The 20,244-nt window shown below is 36.5% G+C and overlaps 1 protein-coding gene across 1 annotated transcript in view; it reads right to left on the reverse strand.

Annotated features, from left to right (window-relative positions):
• LOC114342807 (dynein beta chain, ciliary) overlaps nucleotides 1–20,244 on the reverse strand; it is a 399,165-nt gene that overhangs the window by 15,064 nt on the left and 363,857 nt on the right. Inside the window, exons 47-49 of the mRNA XM_050645369.1 lie at nucleotides 17,211–17,453; nucleotides 3,306–3,662; nucleotides 3,105–3,253 (exon numbers count right to left, since the gene is read on the reverse strand). Of these exons, the coding sequence (XP_050501326.1) occupies nucleotides 3,105–3,253; nucleotides 3,306–3,662; nucleotides 17,211–17,453 (749 nt within the window). The remainder of the gene's footprint in view (nucleotides 1–3,104; nucleotides 3,254–3,305; nucleotides 3,663–17,210; nucleotides 17,454–20,244) is intronic.

The raw sequence follows: 20,244 nt of genomic DNA on the forward strand, positions 1-20,244 counted from the left end.
CAATATTACTTAAATAGGTAAGTACATATAAGTATTATATAAATTTTAGTTAGTTATTATGCATAGTTTAGTTTAGCTAAATATTATATAATGATTTATATAAATAACTAAAATTTATAAATATGTACTTACTTTTTAAGTAATATTGTAGAATGTAGGTACTAACTACATTCTCATTTGCAATTAAAATATGTAAATAGATATTTGGTAGAACCAGTAGAACCTAAGATGAGATTAGGTGATGCTGAAAACATACTTCTAAGCAATATAGCACTTGATAGCACTTTCTTAGAATATTCTTAAAAATATAATATTCTTCCCATACAAAGATGTGCGGTAGTACGTTCTTAGTATATAAATAGAAGGTTTATAGCACTTCCTTGGAATATTCTAAAAAGTACCTTCTTGGTATAAACTAAAAGGATGTGCGGTAGTATGTTCTAAGTATACACATAGAAGGTTTATAGCACGTCCTTGGAATGTTCTAAAAAGAACATTCTTGGTATATACTGAAAAGAAGTGCGGTAGTACATTCTAAGTATATACATAGAACGTTTAAGTACTGTAATGTAGTATATACTCAGTATCTGCTCTACACATTCGCAATGGTAATTACGCACATTCTCAGTATATACTTTTTCTGAAAAGTATGTTCTATGAATCTACTAAGAACATGAAATTGTTATGTGGGTATTATGTAGTACCCAAAAAAAAACTCATTTGCAACCTGGCTACTCAAGTGTCCCGAACATGGTATATTTTTGCTTTATTTCCCTGGCGTATAATGGATAAAGCGATACCGAACAACAATAATCTTCCTATTAAATACAACGAACGGATCGCGAAGTATAGATATCTGGAAATATAAATAAGGAGAATGGAAAATCGAAAATGGACCCAAATCGTATCTATTAATTATTATCTCTACTACAAGTGTTATCCTTCAAAATATCCAAGAAAACATTATCATCATCATCTTTATCATCATCATCATCATCATCACCATAATGGTGCTGCAGTCCTTAAAGCTCCATTTTCTTAAGCTCTCTACGCCATTCTACTCTGTCCCTTGCTTAGATTTCCCAGTTGGGAACACTGTTTTTCCCAACATCCTGTATTACCCCGTTTATCCAACTAGAACACATAACATAGCTTAATCTCGGTGAACATCTTTATGCAGAAAGCTGTACTATTCTCGACGTCTAGTTGCGTACTAAATTTCTTGTAACATATTCTACTAAACCATCTCACCTAGTGCTCGATAACACCGAAAAGTCCCACCAGAACTCAATCCTTTTGATAACGTGGGTATTTGGGATGAGTAAATTTTCCCGTTAAAGGGAGTGTGAGTCGTATGGCTTAGATCTGGATAAAATTAATAATAAGAAGGCGAAGCCAAATTGACGAAAGAAAAAATGAGATATTATAAGTCTAAGAGCTGGGAGCGAATTTTGTGTGTGATAAGTAATATGGAAAAACTATATGGGGATATGTTGAATTAGTTGTGTGCATGACTTTCCCCAACGGCCGGAAACCAGAGTGGGGGATGAGGGTAATTATAAGGGGTCAAAGTCGCGATTTTTATTATTTTTTTGTGACGCTCATGATCGAGATAGGGCACCAAAATTTGGAAAAAAGTAGGTCATGACGTAACTAAGTAAAATCTCTAGGGGCGAAACGCTGCGTAGTCAACAAGGGAGTGGGGGTAAGGGTGAATATAAAAAATATAAGAGGTTTTTTTGCGACGTTCGTGATTGAGATAGTGCACCAAAATTTGGGAATAAGTAGATCGTGACATAACTAAGTAAAATACCCAGAGGCGGAAACCAGAATTGAGGACAAGGGCAGTTATAAGGGGTAAAAGTCGCGATTTTTATTATTTTTTTTGTGACGCTCATGATGGAGATAGTGTACCAAAATATTGGAGTAAGTAGGTCATGACGTAACTAAGTAAAATCTCCAGGGCGGAACGCGGCTTGGGGTACAAAGGGGTGGTAGGCAGGGGTGAGTATAAAAATATAAGTGGTTTTTTGCAGTTCGTGATCGAGATGGTGACCCAAAATTTGGGAATAAGTAGATCATGACATTACTAAGTAACATCTCCAGGGGCGGAACGCTGCGTGAAAGACAAATATTGTGCTGCGTCACAAAAAAAATAATACAAACTGCGACTTTGACCCCTTAAAACTACCCTCATCCCCAACTCTGGTTTTCGCCCCTGGAGATTTTGCTTAGTTACGTCATGATCTACTTACTCCCAAATTTTGGTTCACTATCCCGATCACGAACGTCACAAAAAATCGCTTATAATTTTTATATTTACCCCTGCCCTTACCCCTTTATCGGCCACGCAGCGTTCCGCCCCTGGAGATTTTACTGAGCTACGTCATGACCTACTTATTACCAAATTTTGGTGCACTTTCTCTATCATGAGCGTCACAAAAAAAATAATAAAAACCGCGACTTTGACCCCTTAATACTACCCTCGTCCCCCACTCTGGTTTCCGGCTCTGGGCATTTTGCTTAGTTATGTCATGGTCTACTTATTCCCAAATTTTGGTGCACTATCTCAATCACGAACATCGCAAAAAACACCTTTTTTATATTCACCCCTGCCCCACCCCTTTGTCAGCCACGCAGCGTGCCACCCCTGGAGATTTTACTTAATTACGTCATGACCTACTTATTCCCAAATTTTGGTGCACTATATCGATCATGAGCGTCACAAAAAAAAATAATAAAAACCGCGACTTGACCCCTATAACTACCCTCGTCCCCCACTCTGGTTTCCGGCCGTTGGGGAAAGTCATGTACACAACTAATTCAACATATCCCCATATATGTAGTTTTTCCATATTATTTATCACGCACAAAATCCGCTTGTATCTCTCCGACTATTAGAGAAGTAAAAACTCCAGGAAACAAACAGAATAAAAATGGGTAAAAAAACGGAAAAAATATATCTGGAATCATGTTTTATTCTATATAGATACTTCGTCACTTATTTTAAATTTTAAATTAGTATATCTTGTGAAAATGGAGAGGATGAAATGTATTAATAAAAACTCAGTCATTTATACATTAATAGATATCCAAACACTTACGTAAATTCTTCTTTTTGTTTTTTAGTAACATCACATTGAAGACACATCTTGTCTAATGGCAATTCATTTCTTCGTGCTGTACTTTGCATTATCGCCGTAAGAAGAGATTGAGGATTGAAAAATCCACCAAGCCAAACTGAAGCTGGAAGCTAAAAAGAAACATTAAAGACATTTGAAACCGTTTTATATCAATATGATTACCACAAAATCGGTCGACCATGTCTCCAGTTCCCTTATCCTTAGCAACAAATCAACAAACCAAGAACTCAACCCAAGTAAAGATGGGTATGCTCTGAGAGCCCAAACGGGTGGTACTTGATCCAAAAACAGAGCATTTTCTAAATCTTCCATATCTGAAGTTATTGTAAGTTCACCTTTTATCCCCAGCTCCAATTCTTTTAACGATCTTTTTATTTCCGCTGTGAGATAATTCATTCTTTCGCATTCTTGGAAAGCTACTATCACATATGGAGTACGTTCCTCCACCTTTCCCATAATTTCCGCCATATTGAAATCTTCTGGTAATTTTTCTAACATCTCATCTACCATTTGTTTAACCTAAAATTATTTTAGATGATGTACATGATAATATTATAAATTAATATAAGTAGTTTGGTTTTCATTTTATTTCTTTTAATTACACATTATGATGTAAATACAAGTAATGTATTAATCAAAGCCTATTACCTTGAATTAAAGAGCAATCAGACCTGTCATAACTTACGCAGTAGAGACAATGGGTTAAATGCATAAAACGTAGTCTGCTAATGCTTAAGTATTTACTACGTTTTTACAGTTTTTGCTACACTTACAAAGCATTTACTTTCCTCCGTAGCATATGCTATTTACTAGATACGTAGAAGGATGTACTACGCTTTTGAAGTATTTGCTAGTTTACTAATATTTGCTTCAGTTTAAGTGAAGTTGGTGGATGGACGACTTCGACGTCAGACGTAGGTGTTTTTTGTTTTGTTACAACATGGCAGCCAGCATTTATGAATGTGCGTCGTAGAAAAATTTACAAACTATAAATAGGAAGAAAATACTTAATTTTTGGGGTCATTCTTTTATCAAATAAAATTTAATAATTCTCAAGAAGATTGTATATAGGGTGAGGCAGATAACTGGCCTATTAGAAATATCTCGAGAACTAAAGGTAACAGAATCATGAAAATTGGAATAAAGGGGTTTTGAGGGATGATCTATTAAATGAAAAACTTAGTTTTTTTAAATGGGACACCCTGTATATTTTTACAATTTTTTATTCTCCTCAACATCTTCTTAAAATATGAGATTTTGTAATACTATACAGGGTATTTTAAAAGATATTTACGTTTTTTTTATTAATTTCGTAGCAATATTCACACCCTGCAGAATTGTAATAGTTTGACATTAAAAACTCTGCTTACGTTCAAGTGATTTGTAATATAGTCTATTATTGTTAAGAATCATTAGTATAGCTTATTTTGAAATTTTAGTATACAGGGTTGGTCGAAACTCGGAATGAATATTTTCTGACTTTTCTTAAATAGAACACCCTGTATTTTAGTATTGTAATGAAATGATATTTTATAGTACTTTTTTATTTTATAAGTATTCCCTATACCTAACTGCTTCTATTTGTGAGTTATTGGTGATTAAAGCTAAACATTAATTGCAACAAAAAATACGTAAACTTTTATTAGGTTGGCCGTGAAAATATTCAATTACAAATAATTTTTCAGAAATAAATACATATTAATCCAGACTGATCCTTAAAATTACCAATAATGGTTTAGCTATCAAAATACCTACGTAGTTAAGATTGTTGGTGCGACTAACAATTAAGCACAAATTAAAGCAGTTAGGTATAGGGAATGCTTAAGAAATTAAAAAGTACCATAAAATATCATTTCATTACAATACTAAAATACAGGGTGTTCCATTTAAGAAAACTCAGAAAATACTCATTCCGAGTTTCGACCAACCCTGTACTTATACTAAAATTAAAAATTTAGCTATACTAATGATTCTTAATAGTAGTAGACTATATTAAAAATCATTTGAACGTAAGTAGAGTTTTAGTTGTCAAACTACTACAATTCTACAGGGCGTGAACATTGCTACGAAATTAATAAATTAATAAACGTAATTATCTTTTAAAATACCCTGTATAACATTACAAATCCTCATATTTTAGGAAAGAAGACATCGAAGAAAATCCAAAAATGTAAAAATATGCAGGGTGTCCCATTTAAAAAACGGAGTTATAAGCAACTTACGGTATAACCGGAAGTTGCAAAGAGATGAAAATATTTTCATTTAATAGATCATCCTTCAAAACCCCTGTATTCCAATTTTCATGATTCTGTTGCCTTTAGTTCTCGAGATATTTCTAATAGGCCAGTTATCTGCCTCACCCTGTATATATTTTCAAAAAACCTTTTTAACACATAGTGGTGTAAGGCGACAATACATTACATTATGTTACATTATAATACAATAACAATAATTTATATATTTAAAATACAATAATAATATAAAACAACTTAATCTTAAATTTAACTAATAACTGCTATACATTTATATTATGTACAAATTTGACCCATTCCTTCTTATTTCTAGCCAGCGTCCTTGCTTCTATCCACGTTGTTCCCCTTTTCTCGATTATGTTGCCTAGTGTTCTATCCCAGGTTTGTCGTGGTCTACCTTTCTTCTTTCTTCTTTGCGTTTTTGCCTGCCAAATTTCTTTCACCGGTTTTGTCTGATCCATTCTCTGAAGATGACCCCACCAACTGAGTTGCCTTCTCTCTATAAATTCTAACGTTGACTCGATTTATAAATCTTCTCTTATTTGAGTGTTCAGTAGTCTATCTCTTTTGGTAACTTCTCGAACTCGTCTAAGGTATTTCATTTCTACTGCCTGTATTTTACTCTTTTGTCGTTCCGTTAGTACCCATGACTCGCAACCAAAAGTTAATACACATTATACAGGTCTATATATTGACTTGAACACATTAATTTTTGTTTTTCGTGTTATTTCTTTTTAATTTATGAATTTATTGCTCATTGCATGGTATAGGTTAATTGTTTTTTAAATTCTATTATTAATTTCTGTTTCCTGTCTTCCGTTGTCTTCTAATTCTACTCCTAAGTATTGGAATGTTCGTGCTTGTTCTATATTTACTTCTTCTATTTTTATGTTTATCTTTTCTTCTTGTTCCTTTCCCCCCATAACCATAACTTTTGTTTTATTTTTATTAATTGTCATTCCATATTTTTTTAGTGTTTCATTCCATATTTCTATATTTCTTTGTAGTTGTTTCTCATTTTCGGCCAATATGACGACGTCATCGGCGAATGCTCCTTCTGAAATGTCTACTCTTCTTAAATTTCTATAACCAACATGCATTTTTTTCACTTTTACTTTACATTCTTTAATTATCTCATCCATGTAAATTATAAACAATGTTGGACTTAATCATCCTCCTTGTCTCAGTCCCTCGTTCGTAGTAAATGGTTTTGATGTTCTGTTTTGGCTGATGATATAATTCCCATTGTTGTTCTACATGTTCTTAATTACCCTTATCATTTTGTTACTTATTGGGACCGTGCAAGTTTGGCAAAGCGACCTCTATTTCTTCGCTCTGTACTTTTTTTCGCACTTTTAATTATATTGGCCAATTATATTAGTCCTGGTTGCTGGATAATTGTCAAGACCGTAGTCCAAAAAAATAATAAGAAGAAAAAATAAGATGCAGGTTATGTTTAGCAAACGTAAACAATTGTATGTAGTAAATAAAATCAGTTATTAAAATGCAGTACTGCAAGCAAAATACAATTAATTAAATTTACCTTTATATAATAATTGCATATCATATCAATATTGTGGAGCAATATATAATTTTCCTGCGTCAATGACAGAAGGTATGAAATATACGTCAATTTGACAATTTCAATTGACAATATGAATTATTTAAGATAGTTGCAATATTTCTACGCGACTCGCGCACGGTCGTTTCTCGTTTCCCTTTCCAAGTACTTGCACACCGCGAATACCTCTCTTCTCTAATACTTCCCATAATTTTTGCCTCGGTACCGTGTCAAAAGCCTTTTCAAGATCTATGTAAGCCATATACATTTTTTTCTCCTGTTGCTGATATTTTTCTATTATTTGCTTGATTGTAAATATATGATCCTGGGTTCTTCTGCCTTTTCTGAAGCCGCTTTGTGATTTCTCGAGTGTGCTGTCAATTTTTCCGATTATTCTTTTGTTCAGTATTTTTTCGTATATTTTCATGGCAGTGCTTAACAGTGTTATTCCTCTGTAATTGTTGCAATCTGTTCTATCGCCCTTTTTATAAATCTGCACTATCTGTGCCTTCTGCCAGTCCATCGGTATCTGTTCTTCTTTCCAAACTGCATTAAATATTTTTAATAATAGCTCTGTTACATTTTGTCCCATTTTTTTATCATTTCACTGGTTATTCTGTCATAGCCTGGTGCTTTTCCGTTTTTCATTTCTGCAATAGCTTCTTGCAGTTCATTTATGGTTATAGGGTCTACATTGTCTACTTCTATTCTTTGGTTCACTACATTCTTTTCTTCGTGATAGCAGTGAGTTTGTAGCATCTCTTGGAAATATTCTCTCCATCTGTTCATTATTTCATTTTCTTCTGTAAGAATTTCGCCAGTTTTATTCTTTATGTTTTCTATTTCTTGAATTCTTTCTTTTCTCATTGATTCTTTTCTCCATAGAACAGTTTTTCTCTTTACTGTTTGTTTCTGTAAATATAGAAATCCTAGAGATACAAACTGGATAGGATATAGGGAGTCCCTCAACAAAAATCTCGAGGAAAGTATGACCTTGTTTAAAGGCGCAGATGGTGTAGATTTGGCGGCAGAAACAGTAAGCGAAGCTATTATGGCGGCTTACCAGGAAAACTGTCCAGAAAAAACAAGGAAAAATACGGGCAGTAATACAGTCTGGTGGAACAACGGCTTAAAGAGGATGAGGTCGGAAGTCCGAAGCCTATTTAACAAAGCCAAAAGTAACCAAGATTGGGATGCCTACAGGTATAAGCTAACGCTATACAATAAAGAAATTCGGAAAGTTAAAAGGAATTCATGGAGAGAGTTTTGCGAGGAGATTACAGATATCCCGGCCTGTTCTCGAATCCATAAGGTCCCGGCAAAGGATGGTGCTACAACTAAAGAAGTAGGTTTCCTAAAGAAAGCTAATGGAAAATTTACGGACACCAAAGAAGAAAGTCTTATAGAACTGTAAAAACACGCAATTTCCGTGCTCAACATGTCTGAATGATGCAGATAGGCGAACCAACATAGACCAAAGGCTGATTAGGCCGAGATCTATAGATTGGGAAATAGCCACAGCAATCACAAGACCGAACAGAATTAGATGGACTATAAATAAATTTCGGCCATATAAGTCTCCTGGGACAGATGGCATATATCCGATACTGTTGCATATGGGATTGGAGGTATTGATACCACACCTATGCAAGCTCCTCAAAGCCTGCTTAGCATGGGGAGTCATACCGGAAATATGGCAAAAGGTTAAAGTTATATACTTGCCTAAAGTAGGTAAAGTATCAGACTTAACACCAAAGTCATATAGACCAATAAGCCTATCCTCTTTTCTATTAAAAACACTAGAACGGCTTCTGGATAGATACATCAGGGACGAAGTGCTAAAAGATAATCCTCTAAGCAATCGTCAATACGCATACCAACCTGGTAAATCTACGGACTCGGCATTGGATGATCTAAATAGGCTTATCTCAAAGTCAATGGAGGACAAAGAGATAGCAATGGCCGCTTTTTTAGATATTGAAGGGGCATTTAATAATGTTACTACCAGCTCTTTGATAGGGGCTATGAGTAGACGAGGCGCACCTGCGGTAATTTGCAGATGGATAAGGGCATCCCTGGAGAATAGGATAGTAATATCCACTCTGGGTAAAGCAACCATCAAAGCAAGAGTAGGTGGAGGCTGTCCACAGGGAGGAGTTCTTTCACCTCTACTTTGGGCAACCTTGGTAGATGATCTTCTCAAAAATCTGTCCACAGAAAACTTTTACTGTCTAGGATACGCGGACGATATAGCAATCGTTGTCAGGGGCAGGTTTGCCCAGGTGGTGTCTGGAAGAATGCAAGCAGCCCTAAATATAGTTGACGACTGGTGTAAACAAGAGAGACTGATAGTCAATGCTCAGAAAACACAAATCGTCAACTTCACCAAAAAGACAGCACTACAAGGCCTAAAACCACCGGTGCTGGGAGGAAAAGAGATTTCATTTGCCAAAGAAACAAAATACCTTGGGGGTTATTTTGATCATAGGCTTACATGGAATACTCACATCATAAAAACCACACAAAAAGCTACTATGTCCTTGGGCAGATGTAGAAGAATGTATGGTAAGAATTGGGGGCTTAACCCCAAAATGACTCTATGGTTATACACAAGGGTTATTAGACCCATGATAACCTACGGCTCGGTGACGTGGTGGACAAAGACGCAGCAAGTGGGAGCAATAAGGCTGCTAGGTAATACACAAAGGCTAGCATGCCTGTGTATTACGGGGGCCATAAAAACCACTCCTACAGCAGCGCTGGAAGTCCTACTGAATCTACCACCACTTCATATCTTTGTGCAGGGCGAAGCCAGATCAGTGATGCACAGATTATTTCATGGTCAGCCACATATAAGCCAGGTGCATGGTGCTGACAATAGAAAGCTAATCGAGGAGCTAAAAGCCGATATTGTGATGGGGCAGCCTATCGATGCAACAGCAACGAGATACAGCTTTGACAATAAGTTTAAAATTAATATACCAGACAGGGAAGACTGGAAGGAAGGTGTACCCATACAGGCGGTTGCTACCTGGTACACTGATGGCTCAAAAACATCGGAAGGTGTGGGAGCTGGCATAGTAGGGACAAATCAAGGAATTCAGTTCCCGGTTAGTCTATCAAAGGATGTCAGAGTTTTCCAGGCGGAAATAACGGCAATCCATCACTGCGTGGAAGAAATAGAAAGGCAGCAAAGAACGTTCCGTTCAGTTGCCATCTTCACAGATAGTAGGGCAGCGCTTAAGGCACCCAATTCTGTAGAGGTCAAATCTAAGCTAGTATGGGATTGTGTGAGTGCCCTAAATAAACTAGGATATCGTAGCAAGGTTACGGTGGCCTGGGTACCGGGGCACGAGGGTCATAAGCAGTGGCGTCGGGCCGGGGGGGCACGGGGGGGCACGTGCCCCCCCAACATTATGCAAAAAAAGAAAAAAATAATATAAATTATCTTTAAATTACGTATATGTATACACTAAAAGTTACGAATGAATAACTAATATAGATCCCCCGTTAGTCTATTTTTCTGTATGCATCTAATTTGATTCTGTGTGTGTAAAGTATGCGCGTGTTACAACTAAATTTACAAGTGCCGGTGAGCCGACTCTGGCCGGTTGCGCCCGAGCTGGAGCAGCCGATCGAATGCACCCGAGCCCAGCCGACGCCTGGCGGAGGGATATCATACCAGCTCAGTGCGCGTGTGTTGTGTTGTGTAGGTGGTCGCCACGTTTTATTCGTTCAATAAGCTTATTGTTACTAGCTGAGCTGCTATTGTTTGTGTAATTTTTGCGGATGTTCGTTTGTTATCATGTCTAAGAAACAGTCCTCTATACTAACATTCTTTAAAAAACTTGGAAATTCAAGTGAAAGTGTAAATGAAGATAGACATTTAGCGGGAAGTAGCACTGGAGGTAGCGTTGGTGATGAATCGCCATCTTGTTTACGCCCAGATAGTGATGCTACATTCCAGGGCGAAAGTAGAGATCCTTCATTGGGAGTACAAAGTGCAGATATTGCAAAAGGAGCATTTCAGCCTGTTGATTGTTTTAAGGTAAGCAAGATTCAATCCAAATCGAGGCAGTTCAAAGAATCCTGGTACAGTGAATTTAATTGGGTCGAATATAGCCCCATTACAGACGCTGCATTTTGTTACCCATGCCGACTATTTTGTCAACATAAGTCTGGTCGCGGGGAGGAGTCATTCACTAAACTGGGCATGAACAATTGGAAGAAAGCTTTGGAAAAATTCAGGAAACATGAGAAGAGTGAAATGCATCAAAAATCTAAACAGTTTCTCAATGAGTATAGAAAAGCAGGAAGCACGGTAGCAGATTCGTTGTCCTCGGCACATACTAAAATGGTTGAGATGAATAGGAGGTATTTAAAATTCATAATTGAAAACATCCTATTCCTTGGAAAACAGAATCTTGCCTTAAGAGGACATGATGAGAGTACTGCTTCATTTAACAGGGGGAACTTTATAGAACTGCTAGAATTGAGATCTACTGAAATGGAGGAAGGAATCCAAACATTAATGAAATCCCCAGTCCATTCATACAAAAGTGCCCAGGTACAAAATGAGATAATAGATTGCATAAAAAGTGAAATGCTTCAACAAATTGTCCAAGAGGTGAGTGAGGCTTTGGCCTACTCAATTATTTGTGATGAAACTACGGATATTTCAACCCGTAAACAGCTTAGCATTTGCATTCGATACATTACTAAAATAGATGGACACATTAAAATCAATGAAAGGTTTTTGGGCTTCGTTGATGTGTCAGACACTACTGGTGAAAATTTACATCACACTATTAAACAGTATCTGCAGCAGTTGGGTATAAGCTTAAATAAAATGCACGGCCAGGCATATGATGGAGCTAGTAACATGAGCGGCAAATTCAAAGGTGTTGCCTCAAGGTTCCAAGAAGAAGAGCCTAAAGCTTTGTACACACACTGCCATGCCCACTTGCTTGATCTGGCTGTTCAGAGATTTTGTGAAGAAATAAGACAGCTTCGGAATTGCTTATCCATAGTAAATAACCTGTATAACTTAATTAATGCATCAGCTAACAGGTTTTCAATATTTGAATCAATATGTAAGCAAAGCGGAGAAACAAAAATGAAAAGACTGGTGAGCTTGTCTCGAACTAGATGGACAGTTCGACACAAAGCAATCCATGTAATTCTAGAGCAGCTCCCTGAAGTGAACGAAACTTTGGAAGTTATTGCAAACGATGTATCAAATCGTAAAATTGCAGCCGAAGCTGATGGTCTAGCCAAACAAATCAGCACATTTGAATTTGTATTCAGTTTAAAACTATTGCACAGCGTTTTGAGTCAGACTGATATACTCTCCAAAGAACTGCAGAGTGAATCTCTTGACATTTCTAAGGTTTTTGCAAAAGTTGAATCAGTCATTGACTGTTTAAAACTGGACAGAAATGATGATGGCTTTATTCAGATGTGGAATGAGTCAGAAGAACAGTGTAACAAATATGGTATGAAAGGTTTGTCAGTTGAAAGGCCTTCACTACCACGCAAACGGAAGATTCCGAAAAAACTTGAAGCTAGTAGTAGCTCTTCAGATGCTGCATTTCATCAATCACCTGAACAGATGTTCAAGACTGACATTTACTTTGCTGCTTTAGACACAGTAATTGTAAACTTGCAATCTCGTTTTTCCAAGAACGATTATGATAAAATCAACTGCATTGCCCAGTTACTATTTAATTGGACCGAAATTGACAACAACGCTGTTATGGCAATCCAAAAGTTTTATAACTTGTCTTTAAGTTTCTCTGCACATCTTAAGTTTTTTCACTGTTATGCAAAGAACAATTTTGTCAAAACAGACAAAGCAACCACAAGAGTCACGTTCCAAGAGTTGGCTGATTTTTTTATTGAGAATGATCTTCAAGCCAGTGTACCAGATGTTTGGCAGCTACTAGAAATATCACTTTCGTGGCCTATCACAACAGCAAGCGCAGAAAGATCGTTTTCTACACTACGAAGGCTAAAGACATTTCTTCGAAGCACCATGACAGAAGACCGCTTAAGTGGGCTTGCCCTGATGTCTATTGAGCAAGAATTGACGTCTGAATACATGAAAGATAAAAAACTAGATCTGTTAGTTGACAGATTTTCAAATCTAGCCGATAGGAGGCTAATGCTTCATTAGAACTAACGAAAATTGGTTCGTTGAAAACCATTACTGTAGTTCTGTTCACCTTAAAACTTTGTCTTGTACACAAATTTGTTTTTGTGTTATAAATGTCCATGCAGTTATGTCTAGAATAGAATAAACTTGTATATTTTGAAATTGAGTCTTTTTACAATCCATCAATATAGTAAAAATTGATTAAAACCAATGTTTAACAAAAATACACATATACTTTACTTTAGTTCTTAAGTGGTAGTTTTCAAAAAAGTTTCCACGGGACCACCACTCCCCCCTCCCCGTAGACCCCGTGCCCCCCCAAATTATTAGGTCACGCTACGCCTATGGTCATAAGGGCAATGAAAAAGCAGATGAAATGGCCAAACAAGACTCATCAATGCCATTCGTTGGACCGGAACCCTTCTGCGGCGTTGCAAAGGCAGTTACAAGAACGGCTACAAGAAAGTGGGTAGCTCACAAATCTTTGGAATGGTGGAGGAATTCACCAGGTCAAAGACAGGCGAAACAGTTCATTACAGAACATTCGCCAAAATTTACGGCAGACCTAATAAGCAAAGACAGGAAAACAGTCAAAGCCATAGTAGGTCTGCTAACAGGGCACGCTGATGGGATTGGCAGATGATGACCTGTGCAGATTCTGTCACCTCGAAGAAGAAACAGCAGAGCAATTTTATGTCATTGTAACAGTCTGGCCAATGTGCGGTTATTTGCATTAAGAGAACAAAATCCAACGGCAAATAGCTACATGGAAGGTTCCATCTCGAAGCTATTAGACTTTTTAAAAAGGGTCAGGCTAGAGAACGTTATCTAGGACTAGAGGGCCACAATAGATCTGAAAAGGTCGCAGTGGAATAGGCCAGAAAGCCACCTCTCTAAATCTAAATCTAAATCTACTGTTTGTTTCCATATTTTCTCCAAATTCTGTCCATTTGTCCTTCTTTGCCTTTGTAACCAGTTCTTTTACTAGTTTCCTGTGTTTTTTATATTCTTCATAGTTTTCTGGTGTTTTGTTTTGTAAGTATATTTTCCAAGCATGTTTCTTTCTTTTAACTTGTTGTTTTATTTCTTCATTCCACCATGCAGTTTGCTTTCTTTTATTGATCTTTTTTATTTGTTCCACATCTCTTTGAAGTAGTTCCATAATTGTTCAACGTTTTGACCCTCTCTATTTTCTTTAGTATTTTCTAGTTTTTGATTTATGATCATCTGGTACTTCTCAGTATTCTCTGTATTTCTCAACTTATATGACCTAATAGTTTCATATGCTTGCTTCTTTTCTTGCATTTTGCGATTGTTGTTATTATCTGACATATTTTGTTTTATTTTCATTATTACTAAATAGTGGTCACTTCCTATTTCTGGACCCCTTCTAAGTTTTGTGTCCATTACGTTTTTCTTGTTATTTTTTTCTACTAACATGTAATCAATTATCGATTTTTCTTCTCTACTTTTCTTCTCTTAACTTCTCTTGCGTACTTGTGTATGTTTATTAGTTATTACTAAATTGTGCATCATACAGAAATCTATCATTATTGTACCATTGTTTTTTCGTGCTGTTTCTCCATATTTTCCTAATATCTCCTTATATCCCTGGTTATTTGCTCCTACTCTTCTATTAAAGTCTCCTGCTAAATATATATCTCCTTTTGCTTGTTCCGTGACCAATGCTAATTCTTCCCAGAATTTATCCTTATTAAAAGCCGAGTCGTCTTCGTTTGGACCATATACAATTATTATTGTTTTTAGATTCTTGCCTTTATCTTTCATTTCAACCGATAATATTATCTCTGACCAGGCTTTCCAATTACTTACTTGGTCTGTTAATCTGGTGTGCACTAGGCATCCCACCCCTGCCGCTGATCTCTTGTTTTCTTTCTTTCCGCTATATATTAAGACATGATCATTTTCTGTTTTTACCATACCTTGTCCTTTCTTCTTAGTTTCAGTTATTGTTAGTATATCTAGTCATGTTTCTTCAAACTCCATCTCCAGTTCTTTTTCTTTGCCTTGTATACTTCTAATATTCCAGGTTCCCAGATTCCACATTTCTTTTCTGTTCCCCTTGTTTCTTTCTTCCTCTTTTCTTTTTTGTCCTTCTCTTTCCTGTCGTTTATGATTTATTGTACTTGTATCCTTATCCATTGCCATGTTCGTTACCTTATACTCCAATCTATCATTTACTCTTAGTTTTTTGTTTGTTCTAGTTTTCTTTCGTTCCTGTTCCATTTCCATTCTTCCTTTCCTATAGTTAGTTTGCTGAACCCAATTCTCACTAGACTCCCTTTCATTTTTTCTTCCTTGGCTCTTTGTCTTATATTTTTCTGCATTTCTCTTTCTGTTGCAGCCATATTGTAACAAAAAAATACCTACGCCGAAGTCGTCCATCCACCAACTTCACTTAAACTGAAGCAAATACTACTAAACTAGCAAATACTTCAAGAGCGTAGTACATTCTTCTATGTATCTGATAAATAGTAGCAGATGCTACGGCGGAAAGTAATTGCTTTGTAAGTGTAGGAAAATCTTCAAAAATGTAGTACGTACTTGAAGCATTAGCAGGTACTACGTTTTATGCATTCGTTTTATGCATTCCACCCAATAAGTGGAATGCATAAAACGTAGTATCTGCTAATGCTTAAGTGTTTACTAGGTTTTTGCAGTTTTTGCTACACTTACAAAGCATTTACTTTCCTCCGTAGCTTATGCTACTATTTACTAGATACGTAGAAGAATGTACTACGCTTTTGAAGTATTTGCTAGTTTACTAGTATTTGCTTCAGTTTAAGTGAAGTTAATTCTCAAGAAGATTAACAAATAAAAATTGTTCATTTTTATCCTCGCGTAACTCTTTTGTCGCTTCGGAATCTGAGTCACTCATTTTTACTCATGTACAATTCTTATAATTAGGTACGTAAAAATGTGAATTCACAAATTACAAGCAGATGGAAAACTATACTAAATTTACAATCAAGACGCAGTAGAAATTTACAATATATATACATTGTAAATCCCAAATTATGATTTCCAAAGTTTATACATGGTAAATTATGATTCGGGAGTGCTCCTAGTAGTATTTAACGTGTCTTGGGTTGTTTATTTCTACTGCATCTTGATTGTAAATTTAGTATAGTTCCATCACGATTGGTGTAATGCAGACATGGCTCGCGCTACGCTTAGTAGTAGATACTTCAGGTGCTTCATGTCAGTAGTAGGTAAGTACTTCTGTTGTGTAGTATGCTTTTGTCAACAAAAACACATACTTTTATGTAAAAGAAAATGCTACAAAGTAGATACCATTTGCTGAAGCAATAGCATCTACTACGTTTTATGCATTCCACCCCATGTGCCTGACTAATAGAGACGTAGAGAAGCTAAGAATAATAGAAGGGAAGATCCTTAGAAGAATTTTTGGTCCAAAAAAATCTAAGATGGAGAGTATAGATGACTATTATATATATGGGGGTTAGGTGGAAGAGCAGCTGTACATTGCTGTCCTTCAGTGATGTACAAGCTGAACCTCGCCCTACAGACCAATTAATATTTTTGTTTTGTTGTATAATTTTTGGAATACTAATAAAGACATTTATTATTATTATTATTATTATTAACAACGAGATAAATTATCAGATAAATGAGGCAGATATAGCCAGATATAAGGGCTCAAAGGTTGAAATGGCTCGAGTATGTAGAAGATGCCAAGAAGATACATTAATAATAATAATTAAGACCAAAGTGCAGATGGAGAGCTAAGGTCAGAGAAGAGATCAGCAGAATGGAGGTACCTAACTGGAGATCAAAAATAGAAAACAGAAGGAATGGAGCTTAATCACCAATCGGGCGAAATAATACAACAAACTGTAAAGGATGGCAACAGAGAACAAGAAAACAAAGAAAAGGCGAAGTGAGCCTCCGCGAAAGACGGATCAGAAGAGATGATATTAATGGGCGGCTTATACTCCTGCCCAGGAGGGACAGAAGTATAAGCCGCCCTTCGGTTACATACAGGCTTTTTCTACTTTAATTAAATTAGTTCTAAGTACTTATATTTTAAATTTCCGCGCCTACTGCAATTATAATACCTTATCTTCTCGGGTGATTGTAGCTCCACCAGTAGCTCCTCCGTCTCTAGGCTGCATCTCAAATACCGTTTTGAATAAATTTTCGGCGGTTGTTGTTAGGAAGCCTATTTCTGCGTTAGGATGTAGCCCGTACAAATAAGGAGATTCTGGGGGCATCATATCGTCAATATAGGCATGGTAACCAACATAATCAGTATTTGGAGGTGCAGCAAAACCTGGAGCCAACATTAATTCTCCATCAACCTTAAATAATAAAATCAAATTCAAACTTGTATATACCAGTGGCGTATCTATTGGGGGGAAAAATGGGGAAAGTTCCCCTCTAACACGGTCCAAAATTAAGAAAAAAATTAACAGAGATAGATAAATTCAATCCAATAAACACACTAGTTAGGAAAATCAAGGAAACTTAATGCATATAAGTTATTATCTATGTCTTTTATGTAGTCTGCGTTTATCTTTTTTCTAAGGCAAATTTCCCCTCCCAAGGCAAATATCTAGATCGGCTACTATTATATACTACATACTATAATATTTTCTTGCAGATTTCACAGGTTTCTAGGTTTTCACCCAACGTGACCGGAAGTACCTAACTAGAACCGGAAATCGACATTTGAACTTTCCGTATAACTTTGCGTCGATTTATATAGGAATTCACTCATTTTGAGTCGTTTTTGCCAAACTTTCGGTCATAACTTTTTAACCGGAAATGACATCAAAACTGGAACTAAGTATTCTAGCTCGACTTTTCAATACGTGTCGATATATATTTATATCTCATATACTATTTCTGTGACTATACTGTGGCACTTCCGGTAACAACTTTTTAACAGAAAGCGATATAAAACCCGAAGTATATATATTTGTTCTTGTCTTGCTAAGGCTAGTTGAATAATATATCGCTTATACCATTTCATCAAATTTAAAATAGTACTCAGATATAGTACATACTAAAACTCAAGAAATGGCCTACCTCAAGGAAGCGTTCTGGCGCCGTCTCTATTTAACATCTACACCAATGACCAACCAATGTACCCCCAGATTGAGAGTTTTGTTTACGCTGACGACCTTGGTATCGCCGTAAAGGGGAAAACACTCACACAAGTAGAGTCGACAATGGAAGAGGCTTTAAACATGATGTCAACTTACTACAAACAAAACTCATTAAAGCCAAACCCTACTAAAACCCAAGTATGTGCATTCCATCTCAACAACCATTTGGCGCCTGTAAAACTGAATATTTCTTGTAAGGGACAACGCTTGGAACATACTGATAGGCCCAAACATCTTGGAGTGATACTAGACCGGACACTAACATATAAATTCCACTGTCAGAGCACAAGACAAAAGGTTTCTGCGAGAAATAACCTTCTCCAGAGACTTGTAGGGAGCAAGTTGGGTGCAAACCCCCAGGTCTTAAAGTCAACAGCTGAGGCCTTATGTTCCTCAACAGGGGAATACGCTTGTCACGTCTGGGGTAGATCTAGACACGCTCAACCAGTCACCACGGCGTTAAATGAAACATGTAGAATAACTGCCGGTTGTATGAAGCCTATCCCTCTACCCCTACTGTACCGGGCAGCTTGATTCGCATCACCAGATGACCGTAGATGCGTCTCACAATATGTGGAGAAGTTCAGGCAAACTTTCGATGAAAGGCACCAATTATACGGGTTTGACGAACCGCCAGGAACCAGCCGACTTAAATCAAGGAAAAAGTTTATGAGAAATGTCAGCGTCGAACCACCCGACACTGTTTCCCCTACATTCAGAACGACCTAATGGAATGAACCTGGACTGGAGAACCTGGCGGACACTCAACCGCATACGCACATGTGTTGCCCCTGTAAAACAGAACCTCATTAAATGGGGCGTCAAGACAGATAACGACGCACTTTGTGAATGTGGGGAAATACAGAATGTAAAGCCTCCTGAGAGTATGCAGACTTTGCCCATCACAGTGCACCCTCGATGATTTATGGCTCGCAAATACAAAGGGTGTAGACGTAGCCCGATACTGTTTAGAAAAACTGTAGTACGATCCAGACACGAAAAAGTAAAGTAAAATAGTACTTCCGGTTGAGACTACGGAACCGGAAGTCCGAGGTCAAATTTCCCACCTTTAATATTATCTTATAAACTCTTATTCGACAACTCATGTGTCATTCAATCTGTTCTAATAACGAAGGAGTTGTATTTACGGACGGACAGACGGACAAGGATAATTCAAGGTTTTCACATTTTAATGTTGTAACGTGTAAAACAATAATTAGGCATTGATATAATGTAATGAGTGATATAAAAAAATGAAATAAGAAATGTTTTCAAAATAATATGGACGATTTCTCAAGTGGAAATCGAAGCATCAAAATAAACTAATTTTTAACTGAAATTGTGGATAATTCCCGTAATAATATTAAAATATCACAGGAAAATGGCTTAAAGCGACTATCCTCGAATTTTGCCTTGCATAATAAGTTGTAATATTAAGTATTTTTTGCCCTCTCATCACATATCCTAAATACCTACTTAAGTTTTCGTCTTTTGATAATTAATATTATTTCCGCTTCATTTCCTGCCCTTTTAGTTACTTCCACGTTTGACATTCTTTGAATCCATGATATTAGTACTTAGGATTCTTCTGTAACACCAAAATTCAAAGGCGGACAACTTATTCAGATGCACTTGTTTTATGGTCCACGCTTCCAAGCCATAAAAGAGAGTAGAGAACACCTAACACCGAAGCATCCTTAGGCGTAATTCTAACCTTATATCCCAACAACAAAGAAACCTTTTTAATGATAATGAATGATGCATGTGCTATTTCAATACTTGTCTTAATTTCTTTGGTTTGGTATACATTTGATGTTATCCATGTTCCTAGGTAGGTATTCATAGATATTCACACTCAATTACAGTATCTTCAATATTCAATTGGACGTTTGCTTCTGCTAATTTAGTATGATCATCATGCATTTAGTTTTCTTCAAATTCATCTTCAGTCTGTATTAATGACAGAATTCAATAAACCGTT

The sequence above is a fragment of the Diabrotica virgifera genome, chromosome 3 (assembly GCF_917563875.1).
Source record: "Diabrotica virgifera virgifera chromosome 3, PGI_DIABVI_V3a".
In the NCBI taxonomy this organism is placed as follows: Eukaryota; Metazoa; Arthropoda; class Insecta; order Coleoptera; family Chrysomelidae; genus Diabrotica; species Diabrotica virgifera.